Source organism: Cervus elaphus, chromosome 2 (assembly GCF_910594005.1).
Source record: "Cervus elaphus chromosome 2, mCerEla1.1, whole genome shotgun sequence".
In the NCBI taxonomy this organism is placed as follows: Eukaryota; Metazoa; Chordata; class Mammalia; order Artiodactyla; family Cervidae; genus Cervus; species Cervus elaphus.
In genome coordinates, this window is record NC_057816.1 from 9,867,265 (window position 1) to 9,886,936 (window position 19,672).

The 19,672-nt window shown below is 49.6% G+C and overlaps 1 protein-coding gene across 6 annotated transcripts in view; it reads left to right on the top strand.

Moving 5' to 3' along the window:
• The window catches only part of AHNAK (AHNAK nucleoprotein), a 95,157-nt gene that overhangs the window by 11,190 nt on the left and 64,295 nt on the right, over positions 1–19,672 (top strand). The window contains exons 5-6 of one of the 6 annotated variants that reach the window (XM_043871795.1): positions 830–12,823; positions 14,216–18,989. The exons of 2 other annotated variants lie outside the window; for them this stretch is intronic. In XM_043871795.1, the coding sequence (XP_043727730.1) occupies positions 830–12,823; positions 14,216–18,136 (15,915 nt within the window). In that variant the 3' untranslated portion in view covers positions 18,137–18,989. Of the gene's footprint in view, positions 1–829; positions 18,990–19,672 lie in introns of those variants that run through there. 3 more of the 6 variants (XM_043871799.1, XM_043871791.1, XM_043871786.1) reach the window with 3 other exon arrangements.

Genomic DNA, 19,672 nt, shown 5'->3' on the forward strand with positions numbered 1-19,672 from the left:
TTTTCTCGCCCACTCTCACCCTCTGCTCTCTGTCGAGCCAGCCTGTTTCTCCTATTCACTTGTGGCCGCTACTGCTGCTAAAAAGTCTCCCGTTGGTCTCCTCAGAGGCCCCTGTGTGTGGGGACCCACTGATGAGTCTGGTCCGAGGTGCTGGGAGGCAGGTCGGCTGCTTTGCGAGGATCTTTGAAAATTATTTTCTCGGTGCCCAGTTCTGCCTCCCAGACATTATTTTTCTGCTTCCAGAGCCCTGGACTCATCTGTGAGTCAGAGGCTGGGCAGCGAAGTGGCTGAGGGACGTTTCTCTGCTCCTTCCGATGGCTTGTTTATTTAACAAATAATGAGTCCCTCAAAGTGGAAGTGTTAAGCCCAGCACAACCGGGCTCCACTGATGCTGTCCGAAGGGTCCCTGAGAGGACTCCCCTCCGGATTAAACCAACAAGGCCAGGCAGTTGAGAGCTGAGAACTGAAGTAAGTCAGCACAGAGCTAGTTGCCGGTAGGCGCCTGAGAAACTTGATGGGCTGACTGGAATCTAGAATCGGTTGTGAATCCTTCTCCCAGGTCCCAGTGTCCCGGAGTCTACCGTCCCCAGTCTTCCCCATGGCTTTTGCTTGCCAGAGTTTCCCCAAATAATTTGTTTTCTTCCTGTGATGTGGCTGTCAGCCCCTCTCTTTAGCCCCTCATGCTGGGTCCCAGAAGGCTCCGTGGGCCTCCCTAACGGTCCTGGCTTCTTTGGGGAGCAGGAGACCGTGTTGTCGGCTGGGCTGTGGCCGGGCGTCTGTCACTCACACAGACTCTGCTGCAACCTGTACGGGGCATGTGTTTCTGCAGAGCGGGGATGACGAGGAGTACCAGCGCATCTACACCACAAAGATCAAGCCTCGGCTGAAGTCAGAGGATGGAGTGGAAGGGGACGCTGGGGAGACCCAGAGCCGTACCATCACCGTGACCAGGAGGGTCACGGCCTACACTGTGGATGTGACAAGCCGTGAAGGCGCCAAGGACATTGACATCAGCAGCCCAGAGTTCAAGATCAAGATCCCACGGCACGAATTGACCGAAATCTCCACTGTGGATGTGGAGACCCAGCCTGGGAAGACAGTGATCAGACTGCCCTCGGGCTCAGGGGCTGGGTCTCCCACCACAGGCTCCACCGTGGACATCCGAGCAGGGTCCATTTCCACTGCGGGCCCAGAGTTGCCAGGGGCTGGCCACTCGAAGGTCCAGGTCACCGTGCCTGGGGTAAAGGTGGGAAGCCCGGGTGTCAGTGTCAATGCAAAGGGCTTGGACTTGGGTAGCAAGGGAGGGATCCAGGTCCCAGGGGTGGATGTTTCGTCCTCTCTTGGGGGCGGGGCAGTAGAGGGGCAGGGCCCATCTCTTGACGGGAAAATTAAATTTCCCACCATGAAGGTGCCAAAATTTGGTGTCTCAATAGGGCCTGAGGGCCAGGCCCCCGAGGCAGGGTTGAGCGTTTCCCCCCCTGAACTCTCTGTGGGGCACAAAGGTGGCAAACCAGGCTTGACTATTGGTGGAAGCATCCAGACCCCTCAGCTCGAAGTTAGTGCTCCCTCTGCCAATATGGAGGGGCTCGAGGGGAAGTTGAAGGGCCCCCAGATCACTGGGCCATCCCTTGAGGGTGGCCTAGGCCTGAAAGGTGCCAAGCCACAGGGGAGTTTAGGGGTGGGCATCTCTGTGCCCCAAATTGAGGGCAGCATCTCTGGCTCCAGGGTAGAAGTTCAAGCTCCTGACATTGACATTCATGGGCCTGGGGGTAAAGTGAATGTGCCCAAGGTGAAGGCCCCCCAGTTCTCTGTATCAGGTTCTAAGGGAGACAGGCCTGGCATTGATGTGACACTGCCCACAGGTGAAGTGATGCTTCCTGGGGTCTCTGGGAATGTCGACCTGCCTGAGGTTGCTTCTGGGGGTCTGGAAGGGAAGTTGAAGGGTCCTAAAATCAAGGCTCCTGAAATGATTATTCAGAAACCTAAAATCTCCATGCAGGATGTGGATCTGAGCCTTGGGTCCTCGAAACTGAAAGGAGACATTAAGGTTTCTGCTCCTGGGGTGCAAGGTGATGTTAAAGGCCCTCAAGTGGCAGTTAAAGGTGCCAAAGTGGACATAGAGACACCCAACCTAGAGGGAACCATTACTGGCCCCAAACTCAGTGGTCCTTCTGGGAAAGCAGGAACCTGCAAGATCTCTATGGCAGACGTAGACTTGAATGTGGCTGCACCAAAAGTGAAAGGGGGTGTTGATGTTATGCTTCCAAAAGTAGAGGGGAAAGTCAATGTCCCTGAAGTTGATGTCAGAGGCCCCAAAGTGGATGTGAGTGCCCCAGATGTGGAAGTTCATGGTCCGGACTGGAATCTGAAAATGCCCAAGATGAAAATGCCCAAGTTCAGCACTCCAGGAGTCAAAGGGGAAGGGCCAGATGTAGATGTGAGTCTCCCCAAAGGTGATGTCAGTATTTCAGGGCCCAAGGTCAATGTGGATGCCCCAAATGTCAATATCGGGGGCCTGGCAGGCAACCTTAAAGGCCCTGATGTTCAGCTGCCTGAAGTGAGTGTCAAGACACCAAAGCTGTCCATGCCTGATGTGGATTTGCATGTGAAAGGCCCAAAAGTAAAAGGAGAGTATGATGTAACAGTGCCAAAACTTGAAGGAGAGCTGAAAGGCCCCAAAGTGGACATCGATGTCCCAGATGTGGATATCCAGGGCCCAGACTGGCACCTGAAGATGCCCAAGATGAAAATGCCCAAGTTCACTGTTCCAGGGTTCAAAGCAGAGGGCCCTGAAGTCAATGTAAACCTGCCTAAGCCTGATGTGGACATTTCTGGGCCCAAGGTAGATGTCAGTGCTCCAGATGTGAGTATTGAGGGACCAGAGGGGAAATTGAAAGGACCCAAGTTTAAGATGCCTGAGATGAATATCAAAGCACCAAAGATTTCCATACCAGATGTGGACTTACACTTGAAAGGCCCTAGTGTAAAAGGAGAATATGATGTCACAGTGCCAAAGGTTGAAGGTGAGATTAAAGTTCCTGATGTTGAACTTAAGAGTGCCAAAGTGGACATTGATGCTCCAGATGTGGATGTTCATGGCCCAGACTGGCACCTGAAGATGCCCAAGGTGAAAATGCCCAAGTTCAGCATGCCTGGCTTCAAAGGAGAGGGCCCAGAAGTGGATGTGAACCTGCCCAAGACTGACATTGACATTGCTGGACCCAAGGTGGATGTTGAAGGTCCAGATGTGAATATTGAAGGACCTGAAGGAAAGCTAAAGGGTCCCAAGTTTAAGATGCCAGAGATGAACATCAAGGCCCCCAAGATCTCCATGCCTGATGTAGATTTGCATATGAAAGGTCCCAAGGTGAAGGGAGAATATGATGTTACAGTGCCAAAGCTGGAAGGGGACCTGAAGGGGCCCAAAGTAGACCTCAGTGCACCAGATGTTGAAGTTCACGGTCCTGACTGGAACCTGAAGATGCCAAAGATGAAGATGCCCAAATTCACCATGCCCAGCCTTAAAGGAGAGGGCCCAGAATTGGATGTGAATCTGCCCAAGGCAGATCTCGACATTTCTGCACCAAAGGTAGATATTAGTGCTCCAGATCTGAGCCTTGAAGGGCCAGAAGGAAAGTTGAAAGGCCCCAAGTTTAAGATGCCTGAGATGCACTTCAGAGCTCCTAAGATGACCCTGCCAGATGTTGACATGGATCTTAAAGGACCCAAAATGAAAGGCAGTCTCGATGTGTCTGCACCAAAAATAGAAGGTGAGATGAAAGCTCCAGAGGTGGACATCAAAGGCCCCAAATTAGATGTTAAAGCACCAGATGTGGAAGTTCAGGGTGCAGACTGGAGTCTGAAGATGCCCAAGATGAAAATGTCTAAATTCAGCATGCCCAGCTTCAAAGGCCAGGGCCCAGATGTGGATGTGAACCTGCCCAAGGCTGACATTGATGTCTCTGGGCCAAAGGTGGACATTGAAGCCCCAGATGTGAGCCTTGAGGGGCCTGAAGGAGAACTCAAGGGTCCTAAGTTTAGGATGCCTGAAATGCACATCAAGGCCCCCAAGATCTCGATGCCTGATGTGGACTTAAACTTGAAAGGCCCCAAAGTCAAAGGGGATGTGGATGTGTCTGTGCCCAAGATAGAAGGTGAAATGAAAGTGCCAGATGTGGACATCAAAGGCCCCAAAGTGGACGTTGATGTCCCAGATGTGGACGTTCAAGGCCCAGACTGGAACCTGAAGATGCCCAAGATGAAAATGCCCAAGTTCAGTGTTCCAGGCTTCAAAGGAGAGGGCCCTGAGGTGGATGTGAATCTGCCTAAAGCTGATATTGACATTTCAGGACCCAAGGTGGACATTGAAGCCCCAGAAGTGAGTCTTGAGGGGCCAGAAGGAAAGCTCAAGGGTCCTAAGTTCAAGATGCCCGAGATGCACTTCAAGGCCCCCAAGATCTCCATGCCTGATGTGGACTTAAACTTGAAAGGCCCCAAAGTCAAAGGGGATGTGGATGTGTCTGTGCCCAAGATAGAAGGTGAAATGAAAGTGCCAGATGTGGACATCAAAGGCCCCAAAGTGGACGTTGATGTCCCAGATGTGGACGTTCAAGGCCCTGACTGGCACCTGAAGATGCCCAAGATGAAAATGCCCAAGTTCAGCATGCCTGGCTTCAAAGGAGAGGGCCCTGAGGTGGATGTGAATCTGCCTAAAGCTGATATTGACATTTCAGGACCCAAGGTGGACATTGAAGCCCCAGAAGTGAGTCTTGAGGGGCCAGAAGGAAAGCTCAAGGGTCCTAAGTTCAAGATGCCCGAGATGCACTTCAAGGCCCCCAAGATCTCCATGCCTGATGTGGACTTAAACTTGAAAGGCCCTAAAGTCAAAGGGGATGTGGATGTGTCTGTGCCCAAGATAGAAGGTGAAATGAAAGTGCCAGATGTGGACATCAAAGGCCCCAAAGTGGACGTTGATGTCCCAGATGTGGACGTTCAAGGCCCTGACTGGCACCTGAAGATGCCTAAGATGAAAATGCCTAAATTTAGTGTGCCTGGCTTCAAAGGAGAGGGCCCTGAGGTGGATGTGAACTTGCCCAAGGCTGACATTGACATCTCTGGACCCCAGGTGGACATTGAAGCCCCAGAAGTGAGTCTTGAGGGGCCAGAAGGAAAGCTCAAGGGTCCTAAGTTTAAGATGCCTGAGATGCACTTCAAAACTCCAAAGATCTCCATGCCTGACATTGATTTAAACCTCAAGGGCCCCAAGGTGAAAGGGGATGTGGATGTTTCTCTGCCCAAAGTTGAAGGGGATCTGAAAGGGCCAGATGTGGACATCAAAGGCCCCAAAGTGGACGTTGATGTCCCAGATGTGGATGTTCAAGGCCCTGACTGGCACCTGAAGATGCCCAAGATAAAAATGCCCAAGTTCAGCATGCCTGGCTTCAAAGGAGAGGGCCCAGAAGTGGATGTGAATCTGCCTAAGGGTGACATAGATGTCTCAGGACCAAAGGTGGATGTTGAAGTTCCAGATGTGAACATTGAAGGTCCCAATGCAAAAGTAAAAGGTCCTAAATTTAAATTGCCAGAAATGAATATAAAGCCTCAGAAGATATCCATGCCAGATGTTAGTTTGCATTTGAAAGGCCCTAAAGTGAAAGGAGATTATGATGTTACAGTTCCAAAAGTAGAAGGAGAGATTAAAGCCCCTGATGTTGACATCAAAGGTCCAAAAGTGGACATTAATGCACCAGATGCAGGAGTTCATGGTCCAGACTGGCACCTGAAGATGCCGAAGGTGAAAATGCCCAAGTTCAGCATGCCTGGCTTCAAAGGAGAGGGCCCGGAAGTGGATGTGAACTTGCCCAAGGCTGACATTGACATCTCAGGACCCAAGGTGGACATTGATGCCCCAGATGTAAATATTGAAGGTCCGGAGGGGAAACTAAAGGGTCCCAAATTCAAGATGCCAAGCATGCACATACAGACGCACAAAATCTCTATGCCTGATGTTGGACTTAATCTGAAATCCCCTAAACTTAAATCTGACGTAGATGTTTCTCTTCCTAAAGTGGAAGGAGACTTGAAAGGTCCTGGAATTGATGTGAAAGCCCCGAAAATGGACGTGGATGTTGGTGATATAGATATTGAATGTCCAGAAGGAAAGCTTAAGGGGCCCAAGTTTAAGATGCCCGAGATGCACTTCAAGGCCCCCAAGATCTCCATGCCTGATGTGGACTTAAACTTGAAAGGCCCCAAAGTCAAAGGGGATGTGGATGTGTCTGTGCCCAAGATAGAAGGTGAAATGAAAGTGCCAGATGTGGATATCAAAGGCCCCAAAGTGGACGTTGATGTCCCAGATGTGGATGTTCAAGGCCCTGACTGGCACCTGAAGATGCCCAAGGTGAAAATGCCCAAGTTCAGCATGCCTGGCTTCAAAGGAGAGGGCCCTGAGGTGGATGTGAACCTGCCTAAAGCTGATATTGACATCTCTGGACCCAAGGTGGACATTGAAGCCCCAGAAGTGAGTCTTGAGGGGCCAGAAGGAAAATTGAAAGGCTCTAAATTTAAGATGCCTAAGTTGAATATCAAAGCTCCCAAGATCTCCATGCCAGATGTGGACTTGAATTTGAAGGGACCCAAACTGAAAGGAGAGATGGATGTTTCTGTGCCAGAACTAGAAGGTGATCTCAAAGGTCCACAAGTTGACATCAAAGGTCCCAGTGTGGATGTGGAAGTGCCTGATGTTGATCTGGAGTGTCCTGAAGCAAAGTTGAAAGGCCCTAAGTTTAAGATGCCTGAGATGCACTTCAAGGCCCCCAAGATCTCCATGCCTGATGTGGACTTACACTTGAAAGGCCCCAAAGTCAAAGGGGATGTGGATGTATCTGTGCCAAAATTGGAGGGAGATTTGAAAGGCCCCAGTGTGGATGTGGAGGTGCCTGATGTTGACCTGGAGTGTCCTGATGCAAAGTTGAAAGGCCCTAAGTTTAAAATGCCTGAGATGCATTTCAAAGCCCCCAAGATCTCCATGCCTGATGTGGACTTAAACTTGAAAGGCCCCAAAGTCAAAGGGGATGTGGATGTGTCTGTGCCCAAGATAGAAGGTGAAATGAAAGTGCCAGATGTGGACATCAAAGGCCCCAAAGTGGACATCGATGTTCCAGATGTGGATGTCCAGGGCCCAGACTGGCACCTGAAGATGCCCAAGATGAAAATGCCTAAATTCAGCATGCCAGGCTTCAAAGGCCAGGGCCCAGAAGTGGACGTGAACCTGCCCAAGGCTGACATTGATGTCTCTGGACCAAAGGTGGACATTGAAGCTCCAGATGTGAGTCTTGAGGGGCCAGAAGGAAAGCTCAAGGGTCCTAAGTTCAAGATGCCCGAGATGCACTTCAAGGCCCCCAAGATCTCCATGCCTGATGTGGACTTAAACTTGAAAGGCCCTAAAGTCAAAGGGGATGTGGATGTGTCTGTGCCCAAGATAGAAGGTGAAATGAAAGTGCCAGATGTGGACATCAAAGGCCCCAAAGTGGACGTTGATGTCCCAGATGTGGACGTTCAAGGCCCTGACTGGCACCTGAAGATGCCCAAGATGAAAATGCCTAAATTCAGCATGCCCAGCTTCAAAGGAGAGGGCCCTGAGGTGGATGTGAATCTGCCTAAAGCTGATATTGACATTTCAGGACCCAAGGTGGACATTGAAGCCCCAGAAGTGAGTCTTGAGGGGCCAGAAGGAAAGCTCAAGGGTCCTAAGTTCAAGATGCCCGAGATGCACTTCAAGGCCCCCAAGATCTCCATGCCTGATGTGGACTTAAACTTGAAAGGCCCCAAAGTCAAAGGGGATGTGGATGTGTCTGTGCCCAAGATAGAAGGTGAAATGAAAGTGCCAGATGTGGACATCAAAGGCCCCAAAGTGGACGTTGATGTCCCAGATGTGGACGTTCAAGGCCCTGACTGGCACCTGAAGATGCCCAAGATGAAAATGCCCAAGTTCAGCATGCCAGGTTTCAAAGGCCAGGGCCCAGATGTGGACGTGAACCTGCCTAAGGCTGATATTGATGTCTCTGGGCCAAAGGTGGACATTGAAGCCCCAGAAGTGAGTCTTGAGGGGCCAGAAGGAAAGCTCAAGGGTCCTAAGTTCAAGATGCCCGAGATGCACTTCAAGGCCCCCAAGATCTCCATGCCTGATGTGGACTTAAACTTGAAAGGCCCTAAAGTCAAAGGGGATGTGGATGTGTCTGTGCCCAAGACAGAAGGTGAAATGAAAGTGCCAGACGTGGATATCAAAGGCCCCAAAATGGACATTGATGTCCCAGATGTGGATGTTCAAGGCCCTGACTGGCACCTGAAGATGCCCAAGATGAAAATGCCCAAGTTCAGCATGCCTGGCTTCAAAGGAGAGAGCCCTGAGGTGGATGTGAACTTGGCCAAGGCTGACATTGACATCTCTGGACCCAAGATGGACATTGAAGGCCCTGATGTTAACCTTGAAGGACCAGAAGGAAAGTTGAAAGGTCCTAAGTTCAAGATGCCAGAGATGAACATCAAAGCCCCCAAGATCTCCATGCCTGACTTTGATTTACACCTGAAAGGCCCTAAGGTGAAAGGAGATGTGGATGTTTCTCTGCCTAAAGTAGAAGGTGACCTAAAGGCCCCTGAAGTTGACATCAAAGGCCCCAAAGTGGACATTGGTGTCCCAGATGTGGATGTTCAAGGCCCTGACTGGCACCTGAAGATGCCCAAGATGAAAATGCCCAAGTTCAGCATGCCTGGCTTCAAAGGAGAGGGCCCAGAAGTGGATGTGAACCTTCCTAAAGCTGACATTGATATCTCAGGACCCAAGGTGGATATTGAAGGCCCTGACGTGAGCCTTGAGGGTCCTGAAGGGAAGCTCAAGGGTCCTAAGTTCAAGATGCCGGAGATGAACATTAAAGCCCCCAAGATCTCCATGCCTGACTTTGATTTACACCTGAAAGGCCCTAAGGTGAAAGGAGATGTGGATGTTTCTCTGCCTAAAGTAGAAGGTGACCTAAAGGCTCCTGATGTTGACATCAAAGGCCCCAAAGTGGACATTGATGTCCCAGATGTGGACGTTCATGGCCCTGACTGGCACCTGAAGATGCCCAAGATGAAAATGCCCAAGATTAGCATGCCTGGCTTCAAAGGAGAGGGCCCGGAAGTGGATGTGAACTTGCCCAAGGCCGACGTTGATGTCTCGGGACCCAAAGTGGACATTGAAGGCCCTGATGTTCATCTTGAAGGACCAGAAGGAAAGTGGAAAAGCCCAAAGTTTAAAATGCCTGAAATGCATTTTAAAACTCCAAAGATATCTATGCCAGATATTGATCTTAATCTGACCGGTCCAAAGATAAAAGGAGATGTGGACGCCACATGCCCCAAGGTAGAGGGAGATTTTAAAGGACCTGAAATTGACCTGAAAGGCCCCAAAGTAGACATTGATGTTCCTGATGTGGATGGTCAAGGCCCTGACTGGCACCTGAAGATGCCCAAGATGAAAATGCCTAAGTTCAGCATGCCTGGCTTCAAAGGAGAGGGCCCAGAAGTGGATGTGAACCTTCCCAAGGCTGACATTGATGTGTCAGCACCCAAGGTGGACATTGAAGGCCCTGGTGTTAACCTTGAAGGACCAGATGGAAAGTTGAAAGGTCCTAAGTTCAAGATGCCAGAGATGAACATCAAAGCCCCCAAGATCTCCATGCCTGACTTTGATTTACACCTGAAAGGTCCCAAGGTGAAAGGAGATGTGGATGTTTCTCTGCCTAAAGTAGAAGGTGACCTAAAGGCCCCTGAAGTTGACATCAAAGGCCCCAAAGTGGATGTTGCTGTCCCAGATGTGGATGTTCATGGCCCAGACTGGCACCTGAAGATGCCCAAGATGAAAATGCCCAAGTTCAGCATGCCTGGCTTCAAAGGAGAGGGCCCAGAAGTGGACGTGAACCTACCTAAAGCTGACATTGACATCTCAGGACCCAAGGTGGACATTGAAGGCCCAGATGTGAGTCTTGAAGGTCCTGAAGGGAAGCTCAAGGGTCCTAAGTTCAAGATGCCAGAGATGAACATCAAAGCCCCCAAGATTTCCATGCCTGACATTGATCTTAACCTGAAGGGCCCCAAAGTGAAGGGAGATGTGGATGTGTCTTTACCAAAAGTGGAAGGTGAGATTAAAGTTCCTGAAGTGGATATTAAAGGCCCCAAGGTGGACATTGATGTCCCAGATGTGGATGTTCATGGCCCTGACTGGCACCTGAAGATGCCCAAGATAAAAATGCCCAAGATGAGCATGCCTGGCTTTAAAGGAGAGGGCCCAGAAGTGGATGTGAACCTGCCCAAGGCTGATATAGATGTCTCTGGGCCCAAGGTGGACATTGATGTTCCAGATGTGAACATTGAAGGTCCAGATGCGAAACTGAAGGGACCCAAGTTCAAGATGCCAGAAATGAATATCAAAGCTCCTAAGATCTCCATGCCAGATCTGGATCTTAATCTTAAAGGCCCTAAAGTGAAAGGAGAGGTGGATGTTGCACTTCCAAATGTAGAAGGTGATTTGAAAGGGCCTTCTCTTGACATCAAAGGGCCGAAGATAGATGTAGATGCACCTGATATTGACATTCATGGCCCAGAAGGCAAATTAAAAGGTCCAAAGCTGAAGATGCCTGACATGCATGTAAACATGCCCAAGATCTCCATGCCAGAAATTGACCTGAATTTGAAGGGCTCAAAACTTAAGGGAGATGTTGATGTTTCTGGGCCCAAATTGGAAGGTGACATTAAAGCTCCCAAGTTGGATGTAAAGGGCCCAGAAGTGGACATTTCTGGTCCTAAGCTCAATATTGAAGGCAAGTCAAAGAAATCACGTTTTAAGCTTCCCAAATTTAATTTTTCGGGCTCCAAAGTTCAGACACCTGAGGTAGATGTCAAGGTCAAAAAGCCAGATCTTGATGTAACAGGTCCAAAAGTTGACATTAATGCTCCTGATGTTGAGGTCCAAGGAAAAGTGAAAGGACCCAAGTTCAAAATGCCTTTCCTAAGTATTTCATCTCCTAAAGTGTCTATGCCTGATGTGGAGTTAAATCTGAAAGGTCCTAAAGTCAAAGGAGACTTAGATGTTGCAGGTCCTAATTTAGAAGGTGATCTTAAAGGACCCAAAGTGGATATTAAGGCACCAGAAATTCACCTGGATGCACCTGATGTGGATGTTCATGGTCCAGACTGGAATTTGAAAATGCCCAAGATGAAAATGCCCAAGTTCAGTGTGCCTGGGTTAAAAGCAGAAGGACCAGATATGTCTGTGGATCTGCCAAAAGGAGATATCAACATAGAGGGTCCCAAAATGGACATTGAGGGCCCAGAAGTCAATGTGGAAGGTCTAGATGGAGGCTTAAAAGGCCCCAAATTCAAGATGCCTGACATAAATATCAAAGCTCCCAAGATCTCCATGCCTGATGTTGATTTAAACTTGAAGGGCCCCACGGTGAAAGGTGATGTGGATGTTTCTCTGCCCAAAGTTGAAGGTGACCTCAAGGGCCCTGAAGTTGACATCAAAGGCCCCAAAGTGGACATTGATGTCCCAGATGTGGACGTTCATGGCCCAGACTGGCACCTGAAGATGCCCAAGGTGAAAATGCCCAAGTTCAGCATGCCTGGCTTCAAAGGAGAGGGCCTAGAAGTGGACGTGAACCTGCCCAAGGCCGACATAGATGTCTCAGGACCCAAGGTGGACACTGATGTTCCAGATGTGAATATTGAAGGTCCAGATGCAAAACTGAAGGGTCCCAAATTCAAGATGCCAGAGATGAACATCAAAGCTCCAAAGATCTCCATGCCTGACATTGACTTTAATCTGAAGGGCCCCAAACTGAAGGGTGATGTGGATGTATCTTTGCCAAAAGTAGAAGGTGACCTCAAGGGTCCTGAGGTGGACATCAAGGGCCCAAAAGTAGATATTGAAACTCCTGATATTAACATTGAAGGTTCAGAGGGGAAATTGAAGGGACCCAAATTCAAGATGCCAGAGATGCACTTAAAGGCTCCCAAGATCTCCATGCCTGATATTGACTTAAACCTGAAAGGACCCAAAGTAAAGGGGGATCTGGATATTTCTCTGCCTAAGGTGGAAGGTGACCTCAAGGGCCCTGAAGTTGACATCAAAGGCCCCAAAGTGGACATTGATGCTCCAGATGTGGACGTTCAAGGCCCAGACTGGCACCTGAAGATGCCCAAGATAAAAATGCCCAAGATCAGCATGCCTGGCTTCAAAGGAGAGGGCCCAGAAGTGGATGTGAACCTGCCCAAGGCTGACATTGATGTGTCAGCACCCAAAGTGGACTTCGAAGGCCCTGATGTTAACCTTGAAGGACCAGATGGAAAGTTGAAAGGTCCTAAATTCAAGATGCCAGAGATGAACATCAAAGCCCCCAAGATCTCCATGCCTGACTTCGATTTACACCTGAAAGGCCCTAAGGTGAAAGGAGATGTGGATATTTCCCTGCCTAAGGTGGAAGGTGACCTAAAGGCCCCTGAAGTTGACATCAAAGGCCCCAAGGTGGACATTGATGCTCCAGATGTGGATGTTCATGGCCCAGACTGGCACCTGAAGATGCCCAAGATAAAAATGCCCAAGATTAGCATGCCTGGCTTCAAAGGAGAGGGCCCGGAAGTGGATGTGAACCTGCCTAAAGCTGACATTGACATATCAGGTCCCAAGGTGGACATAGACACTCCGGACATCGACATTCATGGTCCAGAAGGAAAACTGAAGGGTCCCAAGTTTAAAATGCCTGACCTGCACCTCAAGGCACCCAAGATCTCCATGCCTGAAGTTGACCTGAATCTGAAGGGCCCCAAGGTAAAGGGTGACGTGGACGTTTCTCTGCCCAAAGTTGAAGGTGACCTCAAGGGCCCTGAAGTTGACATCAAAGGCCCGAAAGTGGACATTGATGTCCCAGATGTGGACGTTCATGGCCCAGACTGGCACCTGAAGATGCCCAAAGTGAAAATGCCCAAGTTCAGCATGCCTGGCTTCAAAGGAGAGGGCCCAGAAGTGGACGTGAACCTGCCCAAGGCTGACATTGATGTCTCCGGACCCAAGGTGGACATTGATGTTCCAGATGTGAACATTGAAGGTCCAGATGCAAAACTGAAGGGTCCCAAATTCAAGATGCCAGAGATGAACATCAAAGCTCCCAAGATCTCCATGCCTGACATTGATTTAAATCTGAAAGGACCCAAAGTAAAGGGAGATGTGGACATTTCTCTGCCTAAGGTGGAAGGTGACCTCAAGGGCCCTGAAGTTGACATCAAGGGCCCCAAAGTGGACATTGATGTTCCAGATGTGGATGTTCATGGCCCAGACTGGCACCTAAAGATGCCCAAGGTGAAAATGCCCAAGTTCAGCATGCCTGGCTTCAAAGGAGAGGGCCCAGAAGTGGATGTGAACCTGCCCAAAGCTGACATTGACATCTCAGGACCCAAGGTGGACATTGATGTTCCAGATGTGAACATTGAAGGTCCAGATGCAAAACTGAAGGGCCCCAAGTTCAAAATGCCAGAGATGAACATCAAAGCTCCCAAGATCTCCATGCCTGACCTTGACTTCAACCTGAAGGGCCCCAAAATGAAGGGTGATGTTGATATCTCTCTGCCCAAAGTTGAGGGTGATCTCAAGGCCCCTGAGGTGGACATCAAAGGCCCCAAACTGGATATTGACACTCCTGATATTAGTATTGAAGGCCCAGAAGGAAAACTGAAGGGGCCTAAATTTAAGATGCCAGAGATGAACATTAAAGCCCCGAAGATCTCCATGCCTGACTTTGACTTAAATCTGAAAGGGCCAAAGGTAAAGGGTGATGTGGACCTTTCACTGCCTAAGGTAGAAGGTGATCTGAAAGGGCCAGAGGTGGACATTGAAGGCCCTGAAGGGAAGCTCAAAGGACCCAAATTTAAGATGCCTGATGTCCACTTCAAAACCCCACAAATCTCCATGAGTGACATTGATTTGAACTTGAAAGGACCTAAGATAAAAGGAGATTTGGATACTTCCATCCCTAAATTGGAAGGAGATCTGAAAGGCCCAAAAGTAGATGTTAAAGGCCCTACGCTGGACATAGATACTCCCGACATTGACATTCATAGTCCAGAAGGAAAACTGAAGGGTCCCAAGTTTAAAATGCCTGACCTGCACCTCAAGGCACCCAAGATCTCCATGCCTGAAGTTGACCTGAATCTGAAGGGCCCCAAGGTAAAGGGTGACGTGGACGTTTCTCTGCCCAAAGTTGAAGGTGACCTCAAGGGCCCTGAAGTTGACATCAAAGGCCCGAAAGTGGACATTGATGTCCCAGATGTGGACGTTCACGGCCCAGACTGGCACCTGAAGATGCCCAAAGTGAAAATGCCCAAGTTCAGCATGCCTGGCTTCAAAGGAGAGGGCCCAGAAGTGGACGTGAACCTGCCCAAGGCTGACATTGATGTCTCTGGACCCAAGGTGGACATTGATGTTCCAGATGTGAACATTGAAGGTCCAGATGCAAAACTGAAGGGTCCCAAATTCAAGATGCCAGAGATGAACATCAAAGCTCCCAAGATCTCCATGCCTGACATTGATTTAAATCTGAAAGGACCCAAAGTAAAGGGAGATGTGGACATTTCTCTGCCTAAGGTGGAAGGTGACCTCAAGGGCCCTGAAGTTGACATCAAGGGCCCCAAAGTGGACATTGATGTTCCAGATGTGGATGTTCATGGCCCAGACTGGCACCTAAAGATGCCCAAGGTGAAAATGCCCAAGTTCAGCATGCCTGGCTTCAAAGGAGAGGGCCCAGAAGTGGATGTGAACCTGCCCAAAGCTGACATTGACATCTCAGGACCCAAGGTGGACATTGATGTTCCAGATGTGAACATTGAAGGTCCAGATGCAAAACTGAAGGGCCCCAAGTTCAAAATGCCAGAGATAAACATCAAAACTCCCAAGATCTCTATGCCTGATGTTGACCTGGATTTGAAAGGATCCTTAGGCAAGGGTGATTTTGATGTGTCTGTTCCTAAGATTGAAGGGACTTTCAGAGGCCCAGAAGTAGACCTTAAAGGTCCAGGTCTGGATATTGAAGGCCCTGATGCCAAACTCAGTGGCCCACGTTTGAAGATGCCATCACTAGATGTATCTGCTCCTAAAGTAACTGCTCCTGACATTGATTTGCATCTCAAGACACCCAAAATTGGAATTTCTGGTCCCAAATTAGAAGGTGGTGAACTGGACCTCAAGGGACCCAAAGTTGATTTAGAAGCTCCAAGCTTAGATGTACACGTGGAGAGCCCAGATATTAACATTGAAGGGCCAGATGTAAAAATTCCCAAATTTAAGAAACCCAAGTTTGGGTTTGGGGCAAAAAGCCCTAAAGCTGACTTCAAGTCACCTACACTTGATGTGACAGTTCCTGAGGCAGAGCTGAACGTTGAAGCTTCTGAAATTAGTGTTGGTGGCAAGGGCAAGAAAAGTAAGTTTAAAATGCCGAAGATTCACATGAGTGGGCCTAAAATGAAGGCCAAGAAGCAAGGATTTGATTTGAATGCTCCTGGGGGTGAAATTGATGCCAGTCTCAAGTCTCCTGACATAGATGTCAATGTTGCGGGGCCGGATGCCTCCCTGAAAGTTGATGTGAAATCTCCCAAGACCAAGAAACCTATGTTTGGGAAAATGTACTTCCCAGATGTAGAATTTGACATTAAATCATCTAAATTTAAAGCTGAGGCATCTCTCCCTAGCCCCAAAATGGGGGGTGAAATCCAGGCGCCTGATCTGGATATTTCTTCACCAGGGATTAATGTGGAAGGTCCTGACATCAAGCTGAAGGCTCCCAAGATCAAGGCGCCAGGTGTCGATGTCTCAGGGCCAAAGATAGAGGGCGACTTGAAAGGCCCCAGGGTGCAGGCAAACCTGGACGCACCTGACATCAACATTGAAGGCCCAGATGCTAAAGTCAAAGCACCATCATTCGGCATTTCTGCCCCTCAAGTATCCATCCCTGATGTGAATGTTAGCTTGAAAGGACCAAAGATAAAGGGTGATGTCCCCAGTGTGGGGCTAGAAGGACCAGATGTAGATCTGCAAGGTCCGGAATCAAAAATTAAGTTCCCTAAGTTTTCGATGCCCAAGATCGGCGTCCCTGGTGTGAAAGTGGATGGTGGGGGAGCTGAGGTCCAGCTGCCCTCTCTTGAAGGCGGCTTGAGCACAGCAGATGTCAAGCTTGAAGGGCCTGATGTGTCTCTCAAGGGGCCAAAAGTAGACTTGCCATCAGTGAACCTCTCTACGCCAAAAATCTCTGGACCTGACCTCGACCTGAACTTGAAAGGACCAAGTTTGAAGGGAGATCTGGATGTATCTGTTCCCAGCATGAAGGTGCATGCCCCCGGGCTTGACCTCAGAGGTGTCGGTGGAAAGGTGAAGGTAGAAGGTGATGGTGTGAAGGTGCCTGGAATCGATGCTACAGCAGCGCTTGACATTGGTGTGCCAGATGTGACCCTGAAAGGACCAAGCCTGCAGGGCGACCTGGCCGTCTCTGGTGACATCAAGTGCCCCTCGGTATCAGTAGGTGCTCCTGATCTAAGCTTGGAGGCACCTGAGGGTGGTATTAAACTTCCCAAGATGAAGCTGCCACAGTTTGGCATCTCTGCTCCAGGGTCTGACGTGGACATCAACGTCAAGGGGCCACAGGTGACTGGAGAACTCAAGGGGCCTGGCATGGACGTGAACCTCGGAGGCCTGAACCTGAAAGGGCCTCAGATCTCTGGCCCTCAAATCTCAGCGCCAGATGTGGACTTGAACTTGGAAGGACCAAAAATAAAAGGCAGCCTTGGGGCCAGTGGTGAGATGAAAGGCCCCATGGTTGGTCTTCCGGGCATCAGCGTTCAAGGCTTGGAAGGAAACCTCCAAACGCCTGGAGTGAAGTCATCTGGATGTGATGTGGTGCTGCCAGGTATGAACGTGAAACTCCCAACCGGGCAGATTTCTGGTCCTGAAATCAAAGGTGACCTGAAAGGTTCAGGGATAGGTTTCCGTGGAGCTGCTCCTGACATTGGTGTGAAAGGGCCTTCATTGAACGTGGCATCTCCTGAGTCAGATTTTGGTGTCAGCTTGAAGGGCCCGAAAATCAAAGGAGGCGTGGATGTTTCAGGAGGTGTCAGTGCCCCAGATATCAGCCTGGGCGAAGGGCACGTGAGTGTCAAAGGTTCCAGCGGGGAGTGGAAAGGACCCCAGGTCTCCTCTGCTCTCAACCTGGATGCACCTAAGTTTGCTGGAGGACTTCATTTCTCAGGACCAAAGGTAGAAGGAGGTGTCAAAGGAGGCCAGGTTGGACTTCAGGGTCCTGGACTGAGCGTGTCTGGGCCTCAAGGTCACTTGGAAAGCGGATCTGGAAAAGTAACATTCCCCAAGATGAAGATCCCCAAGTTCACCTTCTCTGGCCGGGAGCTGGTGGGCAGAGAAGTGGGAGTGGATATTAACTTCCCTAAAGCAGAGGCCAGTGTCCAGTCTGGTGCCGGAGAGGGCGAGTGGGAAGAATCTGACGTAAAACTTAAAAAGTCCAAAATCAAGATGCCCAAGTTCACCTTCTCCAAACCTAAAGGGAAAGCTGGCGTCACCGGCTCACCAGAAGCGTCCGTTTCGGGGTCCAAAGGTGACCTGAAGAGCTCCAAGGCCAGCTTGGGTTCCCTGGAAGGTGAGGCCGAGGTCGACACGTCTTCACCCAAAGGCAAATTCTCCTTATTCAAAAGCAAGAAGCCAAGCCACCGCTCAAATTCCTTCAGTGATGAAAGGGAGCACTCTGCCCCTACCACCCCCACGGGGACTTTGGAGTTTGAGGGCGGGGAGGTGGTGCTGGAAGGCGGGAAAGTCAAAGGGAAACACGGCAAGCTGAAATTTGGTACCTTTGGTGGATTGGGGTCAAAGAGCAAAGGTCATTATGAGGTGACCGGGAGCGATGATGAGGCAGGCAAGTTACAGGGGAGTGGAGTGTCCTCATCCTCTAAGAAGTCCCGACTGTCGTCGTCTTCTAGCAATGACAGTGGGACTAAGGTTGGCATTCAGCTTCCCGAGGTGGAGCTGACAGTTTCCACAAAGAAAGAGTAGCCGGCCTCTGTGTGTGTACATATCTGTATAGAACTCCATCAGCCTTGGGTGTGTTTGTATATAAACTCCAAAGAGAAACACGCCAACAGCCTCAGCAACGATGCAAAGATCTGGCCTCTGCCAGGGGCAAGTGCTGAAAAGCCAGCTGCCTTTTGGCTCCTCCCGGAGCTTTACAGATAGATTCCAAGTTCTTCGTCCAGCCCACGTGCAAAATCAGCAGTATTTGCCTTCAGATTTCAGTTTTTTTGTTTTGTTTTTTTTCTTTTTTTGCATTGAATGCTGAGAGCTCCTGTTTACTAAGCCAGCTTTTGTGTTTATTATCTTCATTTTTACTGAACATTGTTAGTGTTGGGGTCATGGAAACCCACTTTTTTCATTGTAATGACTTTTGGGGGCTTTTGTTAGTAAGGGTGGGGTGGGGTAGAAGGCAGTAGAGGGGGGCCAGACCTTTTATTTCTCCTACAATTGGGTCTACTCAAACAGCAAACACCCAAAGATGGCTGAGAGGAGCTGGCCGGCGGTGCGTGTGGGTGTTTCTAGAACTGTGTATCATTGCTTTTTGTTTCCCCAGGGGTGGCGGTCGGTCCCAGCCTGTTTGGTGCTCACGGGGAGAGGGAATTAGAATCTCTTTGTAAATCAGGCCACCCACTCACTCCACACGAGGGCCTTCCATTCTCTGTGTTGTAAGAGAAATGTTTTCTTCGTGATCGCCACGTTCCTGATATTAGTTCTGATTTCCTTTAACAAATGTTATTGTGATTAAGAAAATTTCCAGCACTTTAATGGCAAATTAATTGAGAATGTAAGAAAATTGATGCTGTCAAGGGCAAATAAAGCTGTTTATTAACCCGGATATCCTGTGCCTTTGCATTCTGTGTTGGGAGGATGAGGCCTGGGGAGGCTGCAGGCCCAGTCCTGACAGGTCAGACTGGGTCCACTTTGTGGCGTTGCTGGTTTGCATTAGTGGGTAGTGGGAGGGATTCTTTGCTTCTCGATTCTCACAATGAGGCTGGTTGCACCACCGCTGAGAAATTGAGAGAGGCTGGGCATGTTGGCAGTCCAACCTCAGGACCTGCCCGCCAATTTGGCATCCTCAGATAGGAATATACCATACAGAACTGATTCGGACATGAATGGATAAGAAGCCCTGTTAGAGTGACAGAAAAGGATCTGGCTGTGGGTCACAGGCCCACCCCCTGTTCCTGATGTGGCTGCGGGTTTGCTGACTGGCCTCATTACCTGCCATCCTGGGCCACAGTGTTCTCTCATTTGAAATAAGGGTGTTGATCTCATGTCATATATCCTCATGATTCCTTCTAGGCCATGTGAGAGCTAAACTTTATGGAAAAAATCTTCTGACAAAAGTTCCCCCCCTCCTTTTCTTTTTGGTTACGCCATGCAGCATTGTGGGATCTTAGTCCCCTGACCAGGGATCAGATCCGTGCCCCCTACATTGGGAGCACGGAGTCTTAACCACTGGACCACCAGGGAAATCCAAAAGGCCCCTTTTGATTTCTAGTTCTGTGGACAATACAT